The following is a 20,675-nucleotide window of genomic DNA, read 5'->3' on the forward strand; positions in this document are numbered from 1 at the left end:
GTTCATAGTCTCTCAGAGGCGTTGTAAGCTATTGTCCTGATTCAGAAACCTTTTGAAAGGCTTACTTAAAAGGTTTGCCAATGTTTTCATCTTAACCTTTCCATGCCTCACATGCTCATGCCCCCCCATGCCCCCTTCGCGCCTACTCAGCCAGTATGCACTACATACAGAACCAATGAGCCATATCATAACAATGGCAAGTCTTGAAATGCTCATAAAGAAAGAAAATACCCATTCAGAAATTCATTCATACATTCATATGTTCTATGCCTGAAAGTGAGTCCTTGGCTCATTGTGTGTTGATGCTTAATCTTGAGCCATTTTCTTTGTTGTTTTTCTGTCAGTGGTAGTTTGCCACTGTTGTGGGAAAAGTACCACTAGGTCAGGCTTGAAGGTTTCAAGAATAGTTTTATTTTAACGAAGCTTCGTGGAGACAAGGCACTAACAAGCAGCAAAACCTTATCTCAATGAGACAATAGGAGCAGTCCAACTTTATACCCTTTACACGATAGATGGACCGGCATCTAGCCATTATCACATGTTTGTCTGATTGGCATTTTATAGGATTGTAAGAATGGCGGAACTTTTTTTTTCCAGAGATGGATTTTTTTCTAAGCAGTTCCACACATGCCATTTATTAAATGGCTTATTGGTGCTTTACATGCTGTACACTGGGTGAGTGGGCATGGAAGGAGCACAGGTTAACATGCAGAATGTGAAGGGCCATTAAGGAGGTGGGTGAGCACATGAATTGACATTGCGTCGATGGGGGCATGGGTTGGCATGGAGGGCATGGAGGTGGGAACAGAAGCGGGTGGGAGAGCATATGTGGTGTGAGGGGTAAAAGGCCTGATAGCCTTTAATATCACTGGGTCAAAGTCCCAAAGAGCTAAGGAGAGTCTTTAAACCAGTCCACCGTGGCACCAGCTGTCCATGAGGTCATCTAACCTTTGTTTCCTGGGTTGATATGCGCCTGCCTCGGTAGCAGAAATCTGTCTGAGCCAGTGTATTTAAAAGCTGAATTTCTCTGTATCAGTTCCGATGGGTCAAAATAGTCAATGCTATATTTTGATAATAAATATATCTGGATTATGACTTTGCACTTGTGTACCAACCCATACTTTCTAAAACGTCTTCTGAAATTCAAGATAAGGTATCAGTCCCTACTTTATCAAAGTGCAGCCACCAAGGTGCCTCAATCAATGTCAGGGAGAAATATATTTTTTTCTCGAATCGAACATCTTTATCCCTTAAAAGGTATTGGTCCTGATGCCAGATTCTCAAGACCCATCACAAAGCCAACCTTTTTGACCATAAGACCATAAGATATAGGAGCAGAATTAGGCCATACTTCCCATTGAGTCTGCTGTGCCATTCGACCATGGCTAATAAGCTTCTCAACCCCATTCTCCCGCCTTTTCCCTGTAACCTTTGATCCCCTTACCAATCAAGAACCTGTCTTAATCTGTCTTAAATACACTCAAAGGCCTGGCCTCTACAGCTTCCTATGGCAATGAATTCCACAGATTCACCACCCTCTGGCTGAAGAAATTCCTCCTTACCTCAGTTCTAAAGGATCGTCCCTTTACTCTGAGGCTTTGCCCTCGGATCCTTGTCTCGCCTACTAATGGAAACATCTTCTCCATGTCCACTCTATCCAGGCCTTGCAGTATTCTGTAAGTTTCAATGAAATCCCCCCCTCATCTTTCTAAACTCCATCATTTCCTTGACTCTTTTGTGTACAGAGTTCTTAATCCATACAGAAATCTTAACCACAAAATCCTGATTAAGCATAGCCTGAATTGGATAAGTTTATCAGTTTCAGGTTATACAGTAGCATACTTTGTAATATTATCTGAAGTTATATTTAGAAATCTTAGAAAGATAATTGGATAAGTTTATCAGTTTCAGGTTATACAGTAGCATACTTTGTAATATTATCTGAAGTTATATTTGCAAGCTGTGACGAATTAATACAGCAGTGTGATTATATATTATGGGCGGCATGGTAGCACAGTGGTTAGCACTGCTGCTTCACAGCTCCAGGGTCCCGGGTTCGATTCCCGGCTCGGGTCACTGTCTGTGTGGAGTTTGCACATTCTCCTCATGTCTGCGTGGGTTTCCTACGGGTGCTCCGGTTTCCTCCCACAGTCCAAAGATGTGCGGGTTAGGTTGATTGGCCCGGTTAAAGAAAATTGCCCCTTAGAGTCCTGGGATGCGTAGGTTAGAGGGATTAGTGGGTAAAATATGTGGGGGTAGGGCCTGGGTGGGATTGTGGTCGGTGCAGACTCGATGGGCCGAATGGCCTCCTTCTGCACTGTAGGGTTTCTATGATTCTTTCTATGATTCTACATAGAAACATAGAAGATAGGAGCAGGAGGAGGCCATTTGGCCTTCGCGCCTGCTCTGCCATTCATTACGATCATGGTTGATTGTCCAACTCAATAGCCTAATCCTGCTTTCTCCCCATAACCTTTGATCCCATTTGCCCCAAATTACATTAATTATTCACAAACATCTTTCTTCTCTGGTAGGTGACTCTTCATGTCCAAGTATCTCAGGCCCACCCGGCCCAAAAGGAATGCCAGGGCCTCCAGGTATTTAGCTTTAATTAAGTCCGATGACAGTATTGCACTTTGGAACAAGTGGCTGTGAGGCCTGTAAACTATATGTTAAAAATATGTTAATTTGAGCAACAGGCAGATCTAACAGAATGAATGACAATGTGGTTGAACTACTCAAAAGCAAGAAATTGAGAATTGAGTTAAAGTTTTGACATTTAATCTATGGTTAGGTCATTGCCTTGTAATCTGTCCGCTATTATTAACATATATACAAGAGAAAGAAGCCAGGCGCTAGATTTTCATGAATCCGGGGAGACTCCATGAAGTGGCGAAAATTGTGGCCAGGACCCAATTCCAGGATTCCTGACCCTATTCCTGGGGTTTTCGATTTTCAGCAGTGCTGTTTAAGGGTGAGAGCTGGTTCAAGCACCCTGCACTTCCAACCTGGACAGCTCCGTTGTGGGGATAGGCATGTCCTAGTACACCGCAACGTTCAAGGTGGGGAGGGCTATAAACAAGCAGATAAGGGATGCGTGTAAAAACGGAACGGCAATAATCATGGGGGACTTCAACATGCACATTGACTGGCAGACTCAAGTCGGTAAGGGTGGAATGGAGGAAGAGTTCTTAGAATGCTGTCGGGATAGTTTCCTTGAACAGCATGTTACGGAACCGACGAGGGAACGAGCTATTTTGGATCTGGTATTGTGTAACGAGGTAGGTAGAATTAAGGATCTTATTGTGAAGGACCCTCTTGGGTCTAGTGACCACAATATGGTCGAATTTCTGATTCAGATGGAAGAGGAGAAAGTTTGGTCTCAAACCAGTGTCCTCTGTTTGAACAGAGGGAAATATGATAGGATGAGGGATGAATTGGCTAAGGTAGACTGGGAGAGCAGGCTGGCAGGTAGGATAGCTGAGGAACAGTGGAGGATTTTTAAGGAGATCCTTTTCAGTTCTCAGCAAAAATATATTCCAGCAAAAAACAAGGATTGTAAGAAAAGGGAGAACCAGCCGTGGATAACGAAGGAAATAAAGGAGAGTATTAAAATAAAAACAGCTGCGTACAGAGTGGCCAAAAATAGTGGAGAAACAAGTGATTGGGAAAAATTTAAGAAACAACAAAGAGAGACTAAGAAAGCGATAAAGAAAGGAAGGATAGACTATGAAGCTAGGCTAGCAATTAATATAAAAAATGATAGTAAAAGTTTTTATAAATATATAAAAAGGAATAGAGTGGCTAGAGTGAATGTTGGACCCTTGGAGGACGAGAGGGGGGAGTTAATAGTGGGAAATGAGGATATGGCTGAGTCTTTAAATAAGTTTTTTGTGTCGGTCTTCACGGTGGAGGACACAAATAGTATGCCAAATATTAACGATAGAGGGTTGGCAGCAGGAGAAATACTTAATACGATTAATGTTACCAGAGAGGCAGTGCTGGGTAGACTAATGGGACTGAAGGTGGACAAGTCCCCGGGTCCGGATGGAATGCATCCCAGGGTATTGAAAGAAATGTCAGAGGTAATAGTGGATGCGTTAGTGATTATTTATCAAAACTCGTTGCATTCTGGGGTAGTGCCGGTTGATTGGAAAACGGCTAATGTTACGCCGCTGTTTAAAAAAGGAAGGAGACAAAAGGCGGGTAACTATAGGCCGGTCAGCTTAACGTCTGTAGTAGGGAAAATGCTGGAATCCATTATTAAAGAGGAGATAGCAGGGCATCTGGATAGAAATGGCTCGATCAATCAGACGCAGCATGGATTCATGAGGGGAAAGTCGTGCTTGACGAACATGTTGGATTTTTATGAAGATGTGACTAGGGCGGTTGATGGAGGAGAACCGGTGGATGCGGTGTTTTTGGATTTCCAAAAGGCGTTTGATAAGGTGCCCCATAAAAGGCTGCTGAAGAAGATTAGGGCACACGGAGTTGGGGGTAGTGTGTTAAAGTGGATTGGGGACTGGCTATCCGACAGGAAGCAAAGAGTCGGAATAAATGGGTGTTTTTCCGGTTGGAGGAAGGTAACTAGTGGCGTGCCGCAGGGATCGGTACTCGGGCCGCAACTGTTTACCATTTATATAGATGATCTGGAGGAGGGGACGGAGTGTAGGGTAACGAAGTTTGCAGACGACACAAAGATAAGTGGAAAAGTGAATCGTGTGGAGGACGGAGAAGATCTGCAGAGAGATTTGGACAGGCTGAGTGAGTGGGCGAGGATATGGCAAATGGAGTATAACGTTGAGAAATGCGAGGTTATACACTTTGGAGGAAATAATAACAAATGGGATTACTATCTCAATGGAAACAAATTAAAACATGTTACCGTGCAAAGGGACCTGGGGGTCCTTGTGCATGAGACGCAAAAGCCCAGTCTGCAGGTACAACAGGTGATCAAGAAGGCAAATGGGATGTTGGCCTATATTGCGAGGGGGATAGAATATAAAAGCAGGGATGTCTTGATGCACCTGTACAGGGCATTGGTGAGGCCGCAGCTGGAATACTGTGTGCAGTATTGGTCCCCTTATATGAGGAAGGATATATTGGCATTGGAGGGAGTGCAGAGAAGGTTCACCAGGTTGATACCGGAGATGAGGGGTTTGGATTATGAGGAGAGGCTGAGGAGATTGGGTTTGTACTCGTTGGAGTTTAGAAGGATGAGGGGGGATCTTATGGAGACTTATAAGATAATGCGGGGGCTGGATAGGGTGGAGGCGGAGAGATTCTTTCCACTTAGTAAGGAAGTTAAAACTAGAGGACACAGCCTCAAAATAAAGGGGGGTCGGTTTAAGACAGAGTTGAGGAGGAACTTCTTCTCCCAGAGGGTGGTGAATCTCTGGAATTCTCTGCCCACTGAGGTGGTGGAGGCTACCTCGCTGAATATGTTTAAAGCGCGGATGGATGGATTCCTGATCGGTAAGGGAATTAAGGGTTATGGGGATCAGGCGGGTAAGTGGTACTGATCCACGTCAGATCAGCCATGATCTTATTGAATGGCGGGGCAGGCTCGAGGGGCTAGATGGCCTACTCCTGCTCCTATTTCTTATGTTCTTATGTTCATGGAGTCATGGCCAGCTTTTCAAAGAGTCCCAGTTCACAGCACTTCAGTGGTGTCATGACCCATTGTATGGATGAGGGAACCTTTTGAAAGGTAGGTTCAAAAGGTCTTACCAATGCTTCCCCCGCCCATCCCAAGCCAAGAATGCATAATGAGGCTTGGCTGAAAAAAGAGACATCCATTAGAGTGCTGAAAAGGCTGATTCCCCAGGGAAAATATTAGTTGATTGACAGTTCTTACGTTGTGATCTCTTCTGTCAATTTCACCATGTTTATTTATACAAGATAAAGAGGTTTCGAGTGTTTACAGTTTCTGCTATTTAAAGGGTCTGAATGATTGGCCTGTCGTGAAAGCAGTTTTTAAGAATGAATTATTAAAAAGCCTTTTGGACGCATCCTATCATCACGATAGGGTTCATTGTTCATTCTATACAGCGAATAGTTGATGAATTTGTATGGGAATGTCAAAGCTTGCCTTGGAGGGGTGAAGAGCCATGACAGTGGGTGCAGGGGTTTAATTTTGCATAGAGGGTATGAGATGCCATCGAGGGATGAGTGGAGGGTATGAGGGGGGGATGGATGGAACGTGGGGATGTGTGGGATGATGGCCTTTCTGTTTTTATTATAACTGGAATGAAGGACCAAAACACCAAAGTGGATCTTTTAAACTGGCCGCCTCTGCAACCAGCAGCCTTTGTGGCTGCCGCTCAGGGGCAGTGGGCCCAACCCTGTTACAAAGGCAGCACGGTGGCCCAGTGGTTAGCACTGCTGCCTCACAGCGCCAGCGACTCGGGTTCGATTCCTGGCTTGGGTCACTGCCTATGCGGAGTCTGCACGTTCTCCCCATGTCTGCATGGGTTTTCTCCGGGTGCTCCAGTTTCCTCCCACAGTCCGAAAGGCGTGCTGGTTAGGTGTGTGCTAAATCCTCCCTCAATGTACTCGAACAGGGACTGGAGTGCGGCGACTAGGGGACTTTCACAGTAACTTCGTTGCAGTGTTAATGTAAGCCTACTTGTGACACTAATGGATAAACTTAAACTTAACCTAGTCCCCCTTTGAGGCCACAATCCCTGAAATTTCTCAACTCCTGCTACCCACCTCGAGGATGAAAATCCAGCCAAATAAAGCAGTTAACTATCTAACAGTTCTGATCTTGCTGCTGTTTTGGTTTGCATTGCATGCTTGTTGCAATTCACCCATTCTCTTTTCCCTTCCACAGGCTCAAAGGGTACTCCAGGAATTCTTGGCAGATCAGGGAAACTTGGCTTCGATGGACCTAAAGGCCTAAAGGGTGAACCGGGCCTGCAGTTGTATAACGAAGAACCAGGTGTGAAGAGAAAGGTTCTGTTCTGTAGAAGGATCATTTGAATCCAAAATGCTAACACAGTTTCTCTCTCCATAGATGCTGCCAGACCTGCTGAGTTTATCCAGTGTTTTCTGTTTTTATTTCAGATTTTCAACATTTGCAGTATTTTGCTTTTATTTTAGCAAAGAGAAAGAGACTTGGGAAATCAAACTAGATCATTTGATTTTGGGTGTACCATGAATCTGATTATTTCTGAATTATAATTTAGAATCTGATTACTTTCGGTAAATGGAAAATGTTGACCAGTTTTGCCACTGAGTTTGCTTTGGCTTCAAAATGCTAAATAATTTGTATTTGCAAATAAAGGCAGTCGTTTATATCTGTATGGTGGATTTCTTTGTTCTAGCTTTTTGGCAATAGCTCCCCTTTAGCTCAGTTTTTAGGCACACTGTGTGATATAATTCTGAAGAATTCAGGCCAAGAGTTCCTGTATTATGGCTCTAAGATTGAGCTGAATTGAGGGGCGACACAGTAGTTAGCACTGCTGCCTTACAGTACTAGGGACTCAGGTTCAATTCCAGCCTTGGGTAACTGTCTGTGTAGAGTTTGCACGTTCTCCCTGTGTCTGTGTGGATTTCCTCCGGGTGCTCCGGTTTCCTCTCACAATCCAAAGATGTGCGGGTTAGTTGGATTCGCCATGCTAAATTGCCCCTAGCAAGAAAAGCTAAACTAGTGTCAGGATTTTGCAGGGTAAATACATGGGGTTGTGAAGATAGGGCCTGCGTGGGATTGTTGTCAGTGCAGGCTTGATGGGCTGAATGGCCTCCTTCTGTACTGTAGGGATTCTATGAATTAATTTGTCTAAAACAGAGTGGGAATGGAAAAATGCAATTGGCTTTAGTCTTCTCCAGCTCTTTTTTTCTCTTTGCTCTTTCTCTTACTCTCTTTAACTATTTCATTCTCTTTTTTCACATTCACTATCTCTCCCAGTCTTTGTTCCTTCCTCTTTCTTTATAGGTACTTACTGTGAACATTGCTGAATAGAAAGTTCCTTCTCTGCTCCAGTTATACTATCTAAATTTCACTGCCCTTTTTCCAAATGCTACAACTACCCTGCTCCAAATATGCCATCCTACATGCAGCTCTTCCACACTACATTCTTACTTTGTAAATCCAAGACTTATCACAATCTCCTACACAGACACATTTTTCCCCAAGAGCAGAAACTGGGGCATTATTTACTTTCCTCGGTTTTTCTTTCCCCTCACAATCTTATCAGCTTTCCACACACAAATTCAGCACATTTTAAACATTACTTCTTGACGTATCTTATCCACTCTCCTCCTCTTTTCAAACTTAAAGGTATCTGTCCTAAGGACATTGGTTCTTCACTTTGATTTGTGGGCGGGCCTGGGTAAGATGCTCTCTCGGAGAGTTGGTGGAGACTCGATGGACCCAATGGCTTCCTTCTGGACTGTGGGGATTCTATGGTTCTATTTAATGAGCCTTTATGCATATGTACAGATGTGGTTAGGACAGGATCAGTGTTGGTTATGTTGGTCCCATATCTTGTCAACGCTCACACTGGAAAAGCTGTGTTGAAGTGAGACAGTGAAAAGCTATCAAGCATCTGAGAAAGCACTTTCCAGCATTTATAGCAGAGGCGAAATTAGAGAAAAAACAAGTGTTGCATTAAACATTCAATTACTATATTATGTAAGAAAGGATTAATGATTTGCATTGATGCAGCAGAATGTTCCAGAGAGCTTTACAGCCAATTAACGTCTAGTCACTTTTGTAATGCGTTTCCTGTTTCCAGCTATTTTAACAAAGACCTTAACCAATTTCATACAGGGTGATTGCTTTATTGAAATAGTAATGAAATGCAGTAGTTAGCCTAGAATGTGTCATCATTATGTCTGCAAAGTAAGAGTTGCTGATGACATTTTTAATCATACGTTTGCACAAAAGCACAGCCATATTTTTGAAAGCATAGTAATAAGATCATAAGTAATAGGATCAGGAGTTGGCCATTCGGCCCATTGAGCCTGCTGCACCATTCAATAAGACTATGGCTGATATGATTATGGTCTTAATTGAGCACTCAGTCTCCACGACTCTCTGTGGAAGAGAATCCAAAGACTAACAACCTTCTGGGAGAGGAAATTCCTCCTCATCTCCACCGTAAATAGGAGACCCCTTATTTTTAAACTGTGGCCCCCAGTTCTAGATTCCACCCCCACTTCCCGAGAGGAAAGATCCTCTCAGTGTCTACCCTGGCAAGTCCCCTCAGAATCCTATATGTTAAAAGTAAAATCACTTCTCATTCTTCTCAACTCCAGTGAGCAGAGGTACAATTTGCTTAATTTTTCCTCACAAGTCGACCTCTTCATCTCCGAGAACAGTTCGGAGAAGTTTCACTGGGCTGCAAGTATATCCCTTCTTCAGTAAAGAGACCAAAACTGTATGCAGACCTCCATGTGCAGTCTCACCAATGCCTGGTATGTCTGCAACAAGACTTCCCGACTGGTACCATTTTAGGAAGAAAGCAGTCAGATTTGGATAGATTAACAATGTTTGAAAAACAAGCAGCATGGGGCTAAGGAAGATTGATAACATGTTGATGACTTGGAGAAGGTAATGGCACCTCAGAGGCAAACCATTGGAGATCTTTGCCAAAACAGTGCTTTTGGAGATGCTTGTGACACTGACATCTGGGAGGGTGGCAGGAATATTGAGCAAAGACAGCAATGGGAATGAGGGAAGCATCAGACAATAATACAATATGGTCTGCTGTTGCTCTGTTTTTAGCTTTAACTTTTAGCATGTCAGCTGTTGATGGGAGCAGTACAACTAACTTGCAGCTTCTTTCTTCTCAGGTTTGCAAGGATTCATTGGTGACCAAGGTCTTCCAGGACCTCTTGGACCTTCAGTAAATGGAGCACTTGGCTCTCCGGGCTTTCCAGGTGTTCCAGGAGAAAAAGGTCCACCCGGTGATTCCTATGATGGTCCAGCAGGTGCCCCTGGACTATTTGGAAGGAGAGGCTTAAGAGGTGGAAGTGGAGATATTGGAGGTCCAGGTCCTCCAGGAAGGCAAGGTAAAGATCGAAAGACAGGTCTTCCCTTCATTTTTCATTTTCTACTTATCAATTTGGTCTAAGGGTTAGTTGCTAATAATGGAGTTAAATATCTTCACCTGGTTATCAGTATCCTTATTTCGAAACAAATTTGATAACACTTTGCCTGTTCAGCACAACACAGTATATGGGCGGCACGGTGACACAATGGTTAGCACTGTAAACAGTCTGAAAGATGTACTGGTTAGGTGCATTGGCCATGCTAAATTCTCCCTCAGTGTACCCGAACAGTTGCCGGAGTGTGGCGACCAGGGGAGTTTCACAGTAACTCCATTGTAGCCTACTTGTGACACTAATAAAATAAATATTTTTAAAAACTTTTAGTATGAAGACCCAACATTACCAAATTTGCAATGGGTTTGCTGGCTATCGGAATAACATCTGTCCACAATATTCTCCATTTATGCTGCAATTGGAGCAGAATCTAATGCAGAACATGTTTACTTATGACATGCCTCTGATCTATCAGGTTAACCCATTTAAAACTGTAAAGACAGAGTAAACTCGCACAGTTGTAACTGTACAGGTAATCCTTTTTGATGATCTGTGATAAGTGGCAAGTTAAGTGACTGTGTTGATTTTGCATCAATCAGCAAACTCACAGCTTTAAATATTTAACTCATTAATACACACCAGCCTCATATGCATCTCCCACAGGAAACCACCTTCAACTTTTTATTCCTATTAAGCTGGTGTATTAGACAGGCTAGTGAGCAGGGCAATAGGACATGTCGCTGCTTGAATGAGGCTCAATGGCAGTTTGCATGTATCACACAAAAGAAAACACTGCATTCTATACACAGTGACATTAAATTGACAGCAAACAACCCTCTTCCTAGAGTTATATATCATTTCACTTGATAGAAGTGCAGATTTTTATTATCATTTAAAGAGAGATGGATTTCATTTAAAACTGTAGTTTGAGTTTCACATGGGTTATTCGTATCATGCTTCGAATGATAATCTACAAGCATAATTCATCCAATTTCTTGTGCTGTCTTTGCAAGTTCATAGCCCAGGCTGTGAAAAGGGAGAGAGGACATGAATAAACCTGTCCATAATTCTTTGCTTCACCTCAGCTTTTTGAGTAAAGGCCTATTTAGTATTTTATCTTGGACGTTGCTTATTGGAGGACAGACTTATTAGTACCTCATGACAAAGGGTAAATTTATGATATTTATTGCCCATTTTCAAATATTCTGGTTCTTATGATCATTACACAGGGGCTTGAACTTTTCAGATGGCGGGGACTTGATCCATGTTATCCGGAGAGAGGGTGAGGAACACATCCCTGTTGACTCTTGACAGGCCCGCTGACATTTTACACTCAAATGAGCATTTATTAACAGCAGGTGGGACTTCCATCTGCGCTGGAAGTCCTGGCTCAGAGAACTGTTGGCCAGTTGCCTTGGCAGTGGCTGGAAAAGGCCTTGCAACAGGCCATGCCTGTGACTAAGTGCAGGGAGCCTGAGTGAAGGTGAATGGCAGGGGTCCCAGGGAGGGGAAGGTAAGGGATGCCTTGTGGTAGTTGGTGGCGGGGGGGGGGAGGGGCGGGGAGTAGCAGGGGAGAGGGGGGAGGAGCAGGGGAGAGGGGGGTGGATAATCCTCAGGGGAGGTCTGTAGTGTCAGGGGACAAAGGTAGTTTTAAGTAATGTATATTTGTATTTTTGGGTTTAGAAAGAATGTATGGCTTTAAGTAAGTTTAATTTTGTGTTCCTGTGTAAGAAAGGTTTAAAACTTTAATTAGCTTCATGTTAAACAAAGGCACCTGCATGGAAGTTTTGCTTTCATTTCAAACTGTGCTTGCATTGTAATTTAAGGTTTACGACATAAAAGGAATCCTTCAGGTTAAAAAAAATCTAAGCAGTTGCTTAGCAACCAGGGGCTCACACTATAATCACTTGTGGTTTAGTTGGAACCAGGGGCCTGATTCTCCCAAAAAAATTCTAAGTGCCGAATTGACGGGAGAAATGGTGTAATTCACGATTGTTTTTTCAGTGGGAGCTCAGACTCGAATCTCCCCACACTCTGTGCACTGCAGAGGTCACAATTGTGAATATCATTAAAAGCTCAGGGGTAGGGTTTATTCACACCAGAGCCTAATAGTTCCGAGCCTCTGCGCATGCACAGTGGTCCCAAACTGTCAGACTGCAGTTTTCTGGCCAGCTCAATCGCTGGCCAGCCCGGGACCTGAGCGCTGCTGCCCCTCGCGAAACCCCCACAGCCCGATCGCGGCCTGCACCAGCATTCCCGGGCCTTACTTTGTGTTCCCACTGATTTCCAGCGCGGTCCCGACTGCGCCTGCTTTCCGCTGGTGGGAGATGCGCATGCGTTGGGAATGCAGGCGCGAATCCCGTGAAATGGCCGACACGCGCAACCCTATGCGCCAAAAAATGTGCGTGTCGGGATGGGAGAATCGGGCCCTAGGTGTCTGAGAGGAAAGCAGTTCTCATAGAAACTGCCAGAGGAGGTAGAAAAATGGAGAAAGGCAGAAAAAAGCCAGAGAAGCTATCAAAATGGCCCAGAGTCCAGGAGATGAAAAGAGAAGCCGTTGGAAAACTGATGTCAAAGGGACAAAGAGCTGGAATCCAAACAAGGTACTGTTGAAGGAAGTTAGAGGCAGGGGCAGAGAGAGAGGCGCCCAGTGAAAGATAGAGCAGGTGAAGTCAGCTAATGGGAAGCCAGACATCTGAAGTAATCTTAAGGTTAATAACACCTTAATACAGCCTGAGAAGCAGTGATGTTCTGTTGGTTTGGCTGGGTATCTGAGAGGTTGTGCGTAAGCTTGAATGCACATGGCAATCCAAGACAGAGGATTACTGGAAGGAGAGATTGTAATCCTGGAAGTGGATCCTCGGTGAGGCATCTGAGAGGAAAGCATTGTTTGGGAGAAAATTCCAAGACGTGTGTTTTTTTCTTGAGGATGGAGTTTGGAAAATCCCGTGGGGAAGCCAGAGTTCCAATGAGACTGGTTGGCTCACAGTGTGATAAACATATGGGGGGAATTTGATGAGAAATATACATAAGTTCTATTGGATGGCATCTTTAAAGTTTATTTATTAGTGTCACAAGTAGGCTTACATTAACACTGCAATTAAGTTACTGTGAGAATCCCCTAGTCGCCACATTTCAGTGCCTGTTCGGGTACACCGAGGGAGAATTTAGCATGGCCAATGAACCTAACCAGCACGTCTTTTGATCTGTGGGAGGAAACCGGAGCAACCGCTGGAAACCCACACAGACACAGGGAGAACGTGCAGACTCCGCTCAGACAGTGACCAAAGCTGGGAATCGAACCCGGGTCCCTGGTCCTATGAGGCAGCAGTGCTAAGCATTGTGCCACCGTGCCGCCCCAGTAGAGTGTTCTGTGTCTGACCACAGTTGACCTGTTGATTTACTTGGACTGTGTACTTACTGAGGACATTATAGCATTAGATATATGTTGTAACTTGTGTTATCCTTAAAAATCTCCGTACATCTGTGAAGATATAGATGGGATGAAGGAGTACTGTTACAGTCAATCTTTTCATGTTTAATAAATGTTTTATTCTCTTGTTAAAAGTTAATTGGCTGTCCTGTGACTCTGCTCATAAACATCTCAAAACAAAAAACAATAGAAGTTCTGCTGTATTAAGCCAGGATTCCATTCTGTGACCTGACTGTAATAACATCAGCTGGGATCGTGACAGAAGGTATCTGGTCCATGAGGGGAGGGCGCCCTTAGTCAGAAAGAGGCTTTCGGTGGAGGCACCACCTCACACACCTATCCACCCGTGATAAGACCATAAGGTGTAGGAGTAAAAGTAGGCTATTTGGCCCATCGAGTCTGCTCCACCATTCAATGAGATCATGACTAATCTGATATGATAATCCTCAACCCCATATTCCCATTTTATCCCCACAATGGTTGATTCTTTTCTTTTACTGATTAAAAATCTGTCTATCTCAACCTTGAACATACTTAGAATCAAAGAATCCCTACAGTGCGGAAGAGGCCATTTGGCCCATTGAGTCTGAACCGACTATTTGACAGGTCCTCCGCCCTATCCCCATAACCCTGCCCATTTACCATGGCTAATGCAACTAACCTACACATCTTTGGACATGAAGGGGCAATTTATCATGGTCAATCCACCTAACCTGCACATCTTTGGATTGTGGGAGAAAACTGGAGCACCTGGAAGAAACCCACGCAGACACGGGGAGAATGTACAAACAGCGCACAGACAGTAACCCAAGGCTGCAGTGCTAACCTCTGTGCCACCATGCAGCGCTTAACGACCCAGCCTTTGAAGTCCTCTGCGATAAAGAATTGAACAGATTCAATACCTACTGAGAGAAAAAATGCCTCCTCACCTCAGTCTTAAATGGGCGACACCTTACTCTGAGATTATCCCTTCTGTCCTAAGATCTTGGATGGTGATTTTTTTTCTATTTCCCACCCTGAGTTATCCGGTGGCTGCCGGCCTGAAAATTGAGGGTGGGTGGGCGAAGGCCCTGAAGTGGCAATTAAGTGGCCATTAAGATTCTTAACTGGGGCTAGGGCAGGCTTCCCATCCAAGGCCCTGCCCGACCCACCATAAAATTACATCCAGGTCAGGGCGAGCGGGGTCCTGGAGATAATCCGTCCATGTAATTTCACACTCCCAGCAACCTCTCCCATCATCTCAAAACCTGCTGTGGGGGAATGTAAAATCCCAGGCCAAGCTTCCCGAAGGGTTTTGTTTTCACCTCTTGCCATTCCCATTCAAGCATTTGAATATTAATATCCTTCGACATTGAGATTCCAGTTTGAATTTATTGAACAGAACAAGAATATTCTTGAGACATGAACTGGTCCCAGTGCACTCTATAAACCGGCCAGTGCATTTGCATTAAGTGCCAGTAAGCACAATTTAAACAAAGTCACTGATACATTTATATTGTGTTAATGATTTTGTTAAAATGGAGCACACAGGAATGTAAACAGTGTTAAAATGTATCAGGCGAAGGAACTTCTTTATGGATCAGACTAAATTTATCATTTTATGTTGCTGACAGGAAACTGATGTAAATGTGTGTAAATTGTGCACCCTGACTGGAATTCATTTACCATAAAACAATTTAATATCGGTTGCAAAAGAGCAGATTGAAGAATTTAAGATGAATATAATAAATGCTCCCACTGTGCATTTTCTGGGCAGTAGCTCTGAAATCACATCATGCCTGCTTTCTATTCTAAGTAATAATCATGAGTTGCTTCCATTATTCTCAGGGCGTGATGGAGTTCCAGGATTCCCAGGACATAAAGGATCCCAAGGAGATCGAGGCGTGTCTGGACAACCAGGGAATCCTGGTCCACCAGGTTTCCCTGCGGAGAAAGGAGAACCGGGTCCAGTTGGGCCTCCCGGCCGCCCCGGTTTACATGGCCCTCCAGGTGAAGGGTATTTGAAACATTCTGGCACAACTGGGGGAGTCACACACGCAGAAACCAATTCACATCAGAAGATCACAGTCAAATTATAACCTCACCCCACAACAGGTGGGAGAGAGTCCAGGGGAATTAAAAGTTTGAAATCCTGTAATGTGACCCTGTCGTATCGTGTATCCAGCTGCCACCATTTTTATATCTCCAGCCCCTCAAACAAATCTTGATCGGCCAATTGACCCTGAAAACCCATAATTCAGGGCATTCTTCCTCACTGACCGCTAGTGCCTTGTGTCCACAATCCCTTCCTTTCTAGCTCCTTGTCTGACCCCCCCACCCTGTTTCCCCCCTCCACATACCCACCATTTCTGCCTCATGAACTATCGTAGTCCCGATTTTTGGTTCAGCTCCCTTCCCTTCTCCTGCGTGATCTCTCCTGTTTGTCAGCCACAGTCCCAAACGCTCCCAACTGCAGACTTCCCAACCGACATACCTGTCAATCCGGCCAACTGATAGAGGGGCGGGGGGGGGGGACATTTTGTTCTGTTTTGGGGATTTCTGACTTTCCCTCCCACCACCATGCTTCCCGTGTTCACTGCCCTCACCTCCTCTCAATTATCAAATGCGTATTTCACTTTGCGGAGGATTCCCCTTTGAATGGTTTCAGCTTCTTCCGTGGACGCACGTTTCAATGACTTTTTATGTTCCTGTTGGTGTGACCACTTGTTATGAACCTTTGTTGATTTCACATTTCCTTAGCAGCTAAAATGTAGCCTCTTTGCTTCTGCCCTACAAAGCTCAGAGCCACATTTTACATCTAGAACACACTGTTGAAAGTCGTATATAATGCACCCTTACAGTAACTGGCACACTTCCTCCCTGCAATGCTATTCTCCTCAGATTTTCTTCAAAGCATCCCATTGTTTTAAAATCTGCCCCCTGGTAACACATAGGAGTGGATGTTTAAAAAAATACTTTAATCCCTTTTTCTGTGATTGTCATTCAATTGTTTCCTTGCTTGCTGCTCAACACCTTTAAATGAAGCTACAATATAGGATGTGGTCTTACGGTTTATTATTAGATATATCCTTTTATGTGCATTTTAGAGGATAGAGTATCTTGTAACATTAATGGGAATGTTACACATTGCTTCCATGCATCATAGGGCAGCATTTTATATCAGGCAACCTGCTCCCTTCACCCCCTACCCCTCCGTAAATGTACAATAGGGGGTGATGATGTTGGGACGGCAACACAATGTCACCACACCATTCTCCAAAACAATCAATTAAATATAGTCCTTCTAGTTTAATCTGCAGTAAGTTTCAAACATACTGCCAAGCCTTTGAAACGCTTTAAGAGCGAGCAAGTTGTGTTTTGAAATAAATCTAATTGATTACGCCAGTTAATTTGGTAACAGCGACCAGGAACATGTTCTTGTGTTTCAATGAGAAACTAGGAGGCAGGATTCTATGGCCGCGCTCGCTCCGAAATTGGAAAATCCCGTCCGAGGTCAATGGACCTTTCCATCGTCCGCCCCGCGCCCGCTACGATCCCCATGGTGGGCGGAACTGGAAAATTCGCCCCTAAAGCTTCTTCAGTATGGAGATCGGGCAGATTATGGATAGTGATTTTTACCATTTCCTTCCCTGAGTTATCCAGTGACCGCCAGCCTGAAAATTGAGAGTGGGTGGGAGAAGGCCCTGAAGTGGCAAGTAAGTGGCCACTTAAGAGTTTTAATTGGGGCAAGGACAGGCTTCCCATCTGAGGCCCTGCCCACCATAAAGTTACATCCAGGTCAGGGTGTGCAGGGTCCTGGCAGCCATTTTGAAATCACGAATGTACAATTGAACTTATTGATAACCCAATTGTCTGAAATTTTCCATTGCCCACTGCATTCTTTGGCCGTCAGCAGTGAAAATATGTGAGAGTGTAGTATGGCAGCTGTGGCGAGGTAGCACAAGGGTAGAAGGAAAGGCCTGCGACCAGAACCATGGCAGAATGTAAAAGCAGAGTATGTTGGTGAGGGCGTCAATGTCTGCTTGCTTTTTCAAAATAAATATAGACATTCAGAAAGTGGTGTGGAGAGGAGCTTTTAGATTTATAGCCGTGAGCAAGCTCCTGTTTGCGGCATGACCCTTCTACTGCATGACTTCCTGTTGGACAGTTCCAATTGGGCGCGGAGCCCTCCTTTGCACCTCTGAATGTCCTCCTTCCTACCAGCATTTGACCAAACTTGATTGGACAACTTGAGATGGCGGGTTCAGGAGCGAGGAGACCACTCAGTTTCCATTCTGCCTCCCACACCTCACCAAAGAACATCAAATCCTAGAGAATAGGGTGCCTTGGGATGGGTTTTATTTTAATGTGTACCTAAGGGAAAACTGCTGAATATTTAATATTTGTCCTGTTTCAGGTCAATCTCTGAGAGGATTTCCAGGAAATCCAGGTCCCATGGGTCCAACTGGGTTGAAGGGAGTTCAAGGAATTCCTGGAAATCCGGGACTGCCTGGTCCAATGGGCATGCAAGGCCAACCAGGTCCTGTGGGCAACAGCGGAACACCAGGATTTCCTGGTCCATCTGGTAGGTTATGTTGAATTCCTCATATTTCCTGAGAGTAAATAATTGAGCAAAATCTTCCATTTCAACAATCTGTTTTTCATTCTTTTTCACCCTTCAAGTGCTGAGTATTCATCCAACTCAACTCACCTTGGAGAGAAAATTAGACAAAGTTTATTTATAATGCAAATTATTCATCATAACCGTCCCCCCTACTGAAAACTGCTTTATACTTATACTTACTCTTTCAGTTTCCTCTTGTTCTGAGTGGCCATTAACATCTTGGCCAACAGTTATTAAAAATCAGGAGGGAACATTATTCAGCAATTCCATAACAAAGCTTGAGAAAGTTACATAATTGCTATGTCGGTGGGATTTATTTTTATTGTTTGCACAAATGGCAGATTTCCATCTAAGTAGATTTCGGGTGTAGGAATTGACTTGGTCCTGCGAAAATCAGAGCTGAACTTCTCACAAGATAATGTAAGGTCGCATTTTGACAGGCAGTGAGGACCTAAAAAAGGTTTCCTTTTCCCCCTATAAATGTTCTTCCTCCCATGCTTCCAGGCACTCTAGATTTTCTGTGGTACTTTGCACATAATGGTTATTTGAGGGCCTTACTCATGTTTGGAATCTGCTCAGCAACAGGGCCAGCACAGCTAAGCCCAATCGTGCCCTCCCTTCACACAAACATCTCACACTCACATATTACACACACACACACACACACACATAATCACATATTACACACACTCACATATCGCACACAGACATGACACACACTCGCATATCACACCCACATAATCATATATCTCACACTCGTATCACACAGTAACTTCATTGCAGTGTTAATGTAAGCCTACTTGTGACTAATAAATAAACTTTTAACTTTCACGTATCATATACATCTCACACACACACCACATATTCACTACATGCATGCACAATCACAACATGAACACACAATCACAACATGAACATACAATCACATATCACACACATTGCATCACACACAAACACAACACACAGTCACATATCAGATCACACACATAATCACGAATCTCACAGAGTCACCTATCACACACATCACATATCACATCACTCACACAAACACATATCACTAATCATTGATTTGATTTATTATTGTTGTCACCTATATTGGGATACAGTGAAAGTATTGTTCCTTGTGCACTATGCAGACAAAGCATACCATTCATGTAGTACATGGGGAGAAGGAAAGGAGAGAGTGCAGAGCATAGTGTTACAATCTTAGTTAGGGTGTAGAGAAAGATCAGCTTAATATAATGTAGGTCCATTCAAAAGTTTGATGGCAGCAGGGAAGAAGCTGTTCTTGAGTCAGTTGTTACATGATCTTGGACTTTTGTATCTTTTTCCTGGTGGAAGAAGGTGGAAGAGAGAATGTCCGGGGTGCGTGGTGTCCTTCATTATGTTGGCTGCTTTTCTGAGGCAGCCGGAAGTGTCGACAGAGTCAATGGAATTGGAGGCTGGTTTGCGTGATGGACTGGGCTATGTTCACAACCCTTTCCAAGCTGTGATACATCTGGAAAGGATGCTTTCTATGATGCATCTGTAAAAATTGGTGGGAGTTGTTGTGGAAATGCCGAATTCCTTAGCCTCCTGAGCAGTAGAGGCACTGATGGGCTTTCTTAACTATAGCATCAACGTGGAGGGACCAGAACAGGTTGGACACCTAGAAAATTTGAAACTGTCGACCATTTCCACTTCATACTTGACGATGTTGAAAGGGGCATGTCTTCCACTGCGCTTCCTGAAGTCCATGACTATATCCTTCGTTTTGCTGACATTGAAGGAGAGATTATTATCGTCGCACCAGTTCAGCAGATTCATACACGTACCCCATCATTTTTTCTGATACTATCATAGATAAACTTCAGTCCCCTACTTTATTCCAGATGAAAACGGTTCAGACTCTTAAAACTAACCTGTGACAACTACTCACAAGGTAATAGTCACTCAACCATTTGAGGAGAAGGGGAAAAATGGAGTAACTGATTGTAATTATTGTAATTACAGATGACTGCTGTAATAACTTATTGAAAGTGCACTTTATAAGATGAGATCATTCACTCATTGAGCGTATTCTTTTCATGCATTAGGCAATAAAGGTAGCCAAGGCATTGGGGGATTTCTAGGAGCACCAGGTCCACGAGGACTTCCAGGAATTCCAGGTCAACCAGGACCACGAGGGGATGAAGGAGTAAGAGGCTGTGATGGAGAAAATGGAATTAAAGGATTCAAAGGTATCGAGCATTGAATCTCCTTTTTAGTTTACGAATATAAGGAATGTATCATAGTATTTTCTTCAGCTACATTAACAAAATTAGCAATGGAATTATTTAACTGCAGGGAGCAGCATTTCTATTACAACAATAATGGAGATTCTTTTGTCTCTAATAGCTGATGGTGGCAAGAGGATTATGAATTATTTTCCTCGCTTTCTCTCCCCATCCTCTCCCCCTCTTTCCTCACTTAAAAAAAATCTTCCTTTCTTTGCATCTCCTGCATCACAGAACATTCTTCAACAACACACCTTGAGTTCACTGCTTAGACAAGTGTGCATGTGATGTGGTGTGTTGTCCCAGTCTCCCTTTGTACTTGTCTTTTGCA

At 43.8% G+C, this 20,675-nt stretch overlaps 1 protein-coding gene across 1 annotated transcript in view; it reads left to right on the forward strand.

The window, feature by feature from the left end:
- LOC144488006 (uncharacterized) overlaps window positions 1–20,675 on the forward strand; it is a 183,829-nt gene that overhangs the window by 109,425 nt on the left and 53,729 nt on the right. Inside the window, exons 26-31 of the mRNA XM_078206027.1 lie at window positions 2,535–2,597; window positions 6,836–6,943; window positions 9,802–10,020; window positions 15,314–15,475; window positions 17,883–18,050; window positions 20,165–20,308. Coding sequence (XP_078062153.1) covers window positions 2,535–2,597; window positions 6,836–6,943; window positions 9,802–10,020; window positions 15,314–15,475; window positions 17,883–18,050; window positions 20,165–20,308 — 864 coding nt within the window. The remainder of the gene's footprint in view (window positions 1–2,534; window positions 2,598–6,835; window positions 6,944–9,801; window positions 10,021–15,313; window positions 15,476–17,882; window positions 18,051–20,164; window positions 20,309–20,675) is intronic.

This window comes from Mustelus asterias, chromosome 3 (genome assembly GCF_964213995.1).
Source record: "Mustelus asterias chromosome 3, sMusAst1.hap1.1, whole genome shotgun sequence".
NCBI classification, from domain to species: Eukaryota; Metazoa; Chordata; class Chondrichthyes; order Carcharhiniformes; family Triakidae; genus Mustelus; species Mustelus asterias.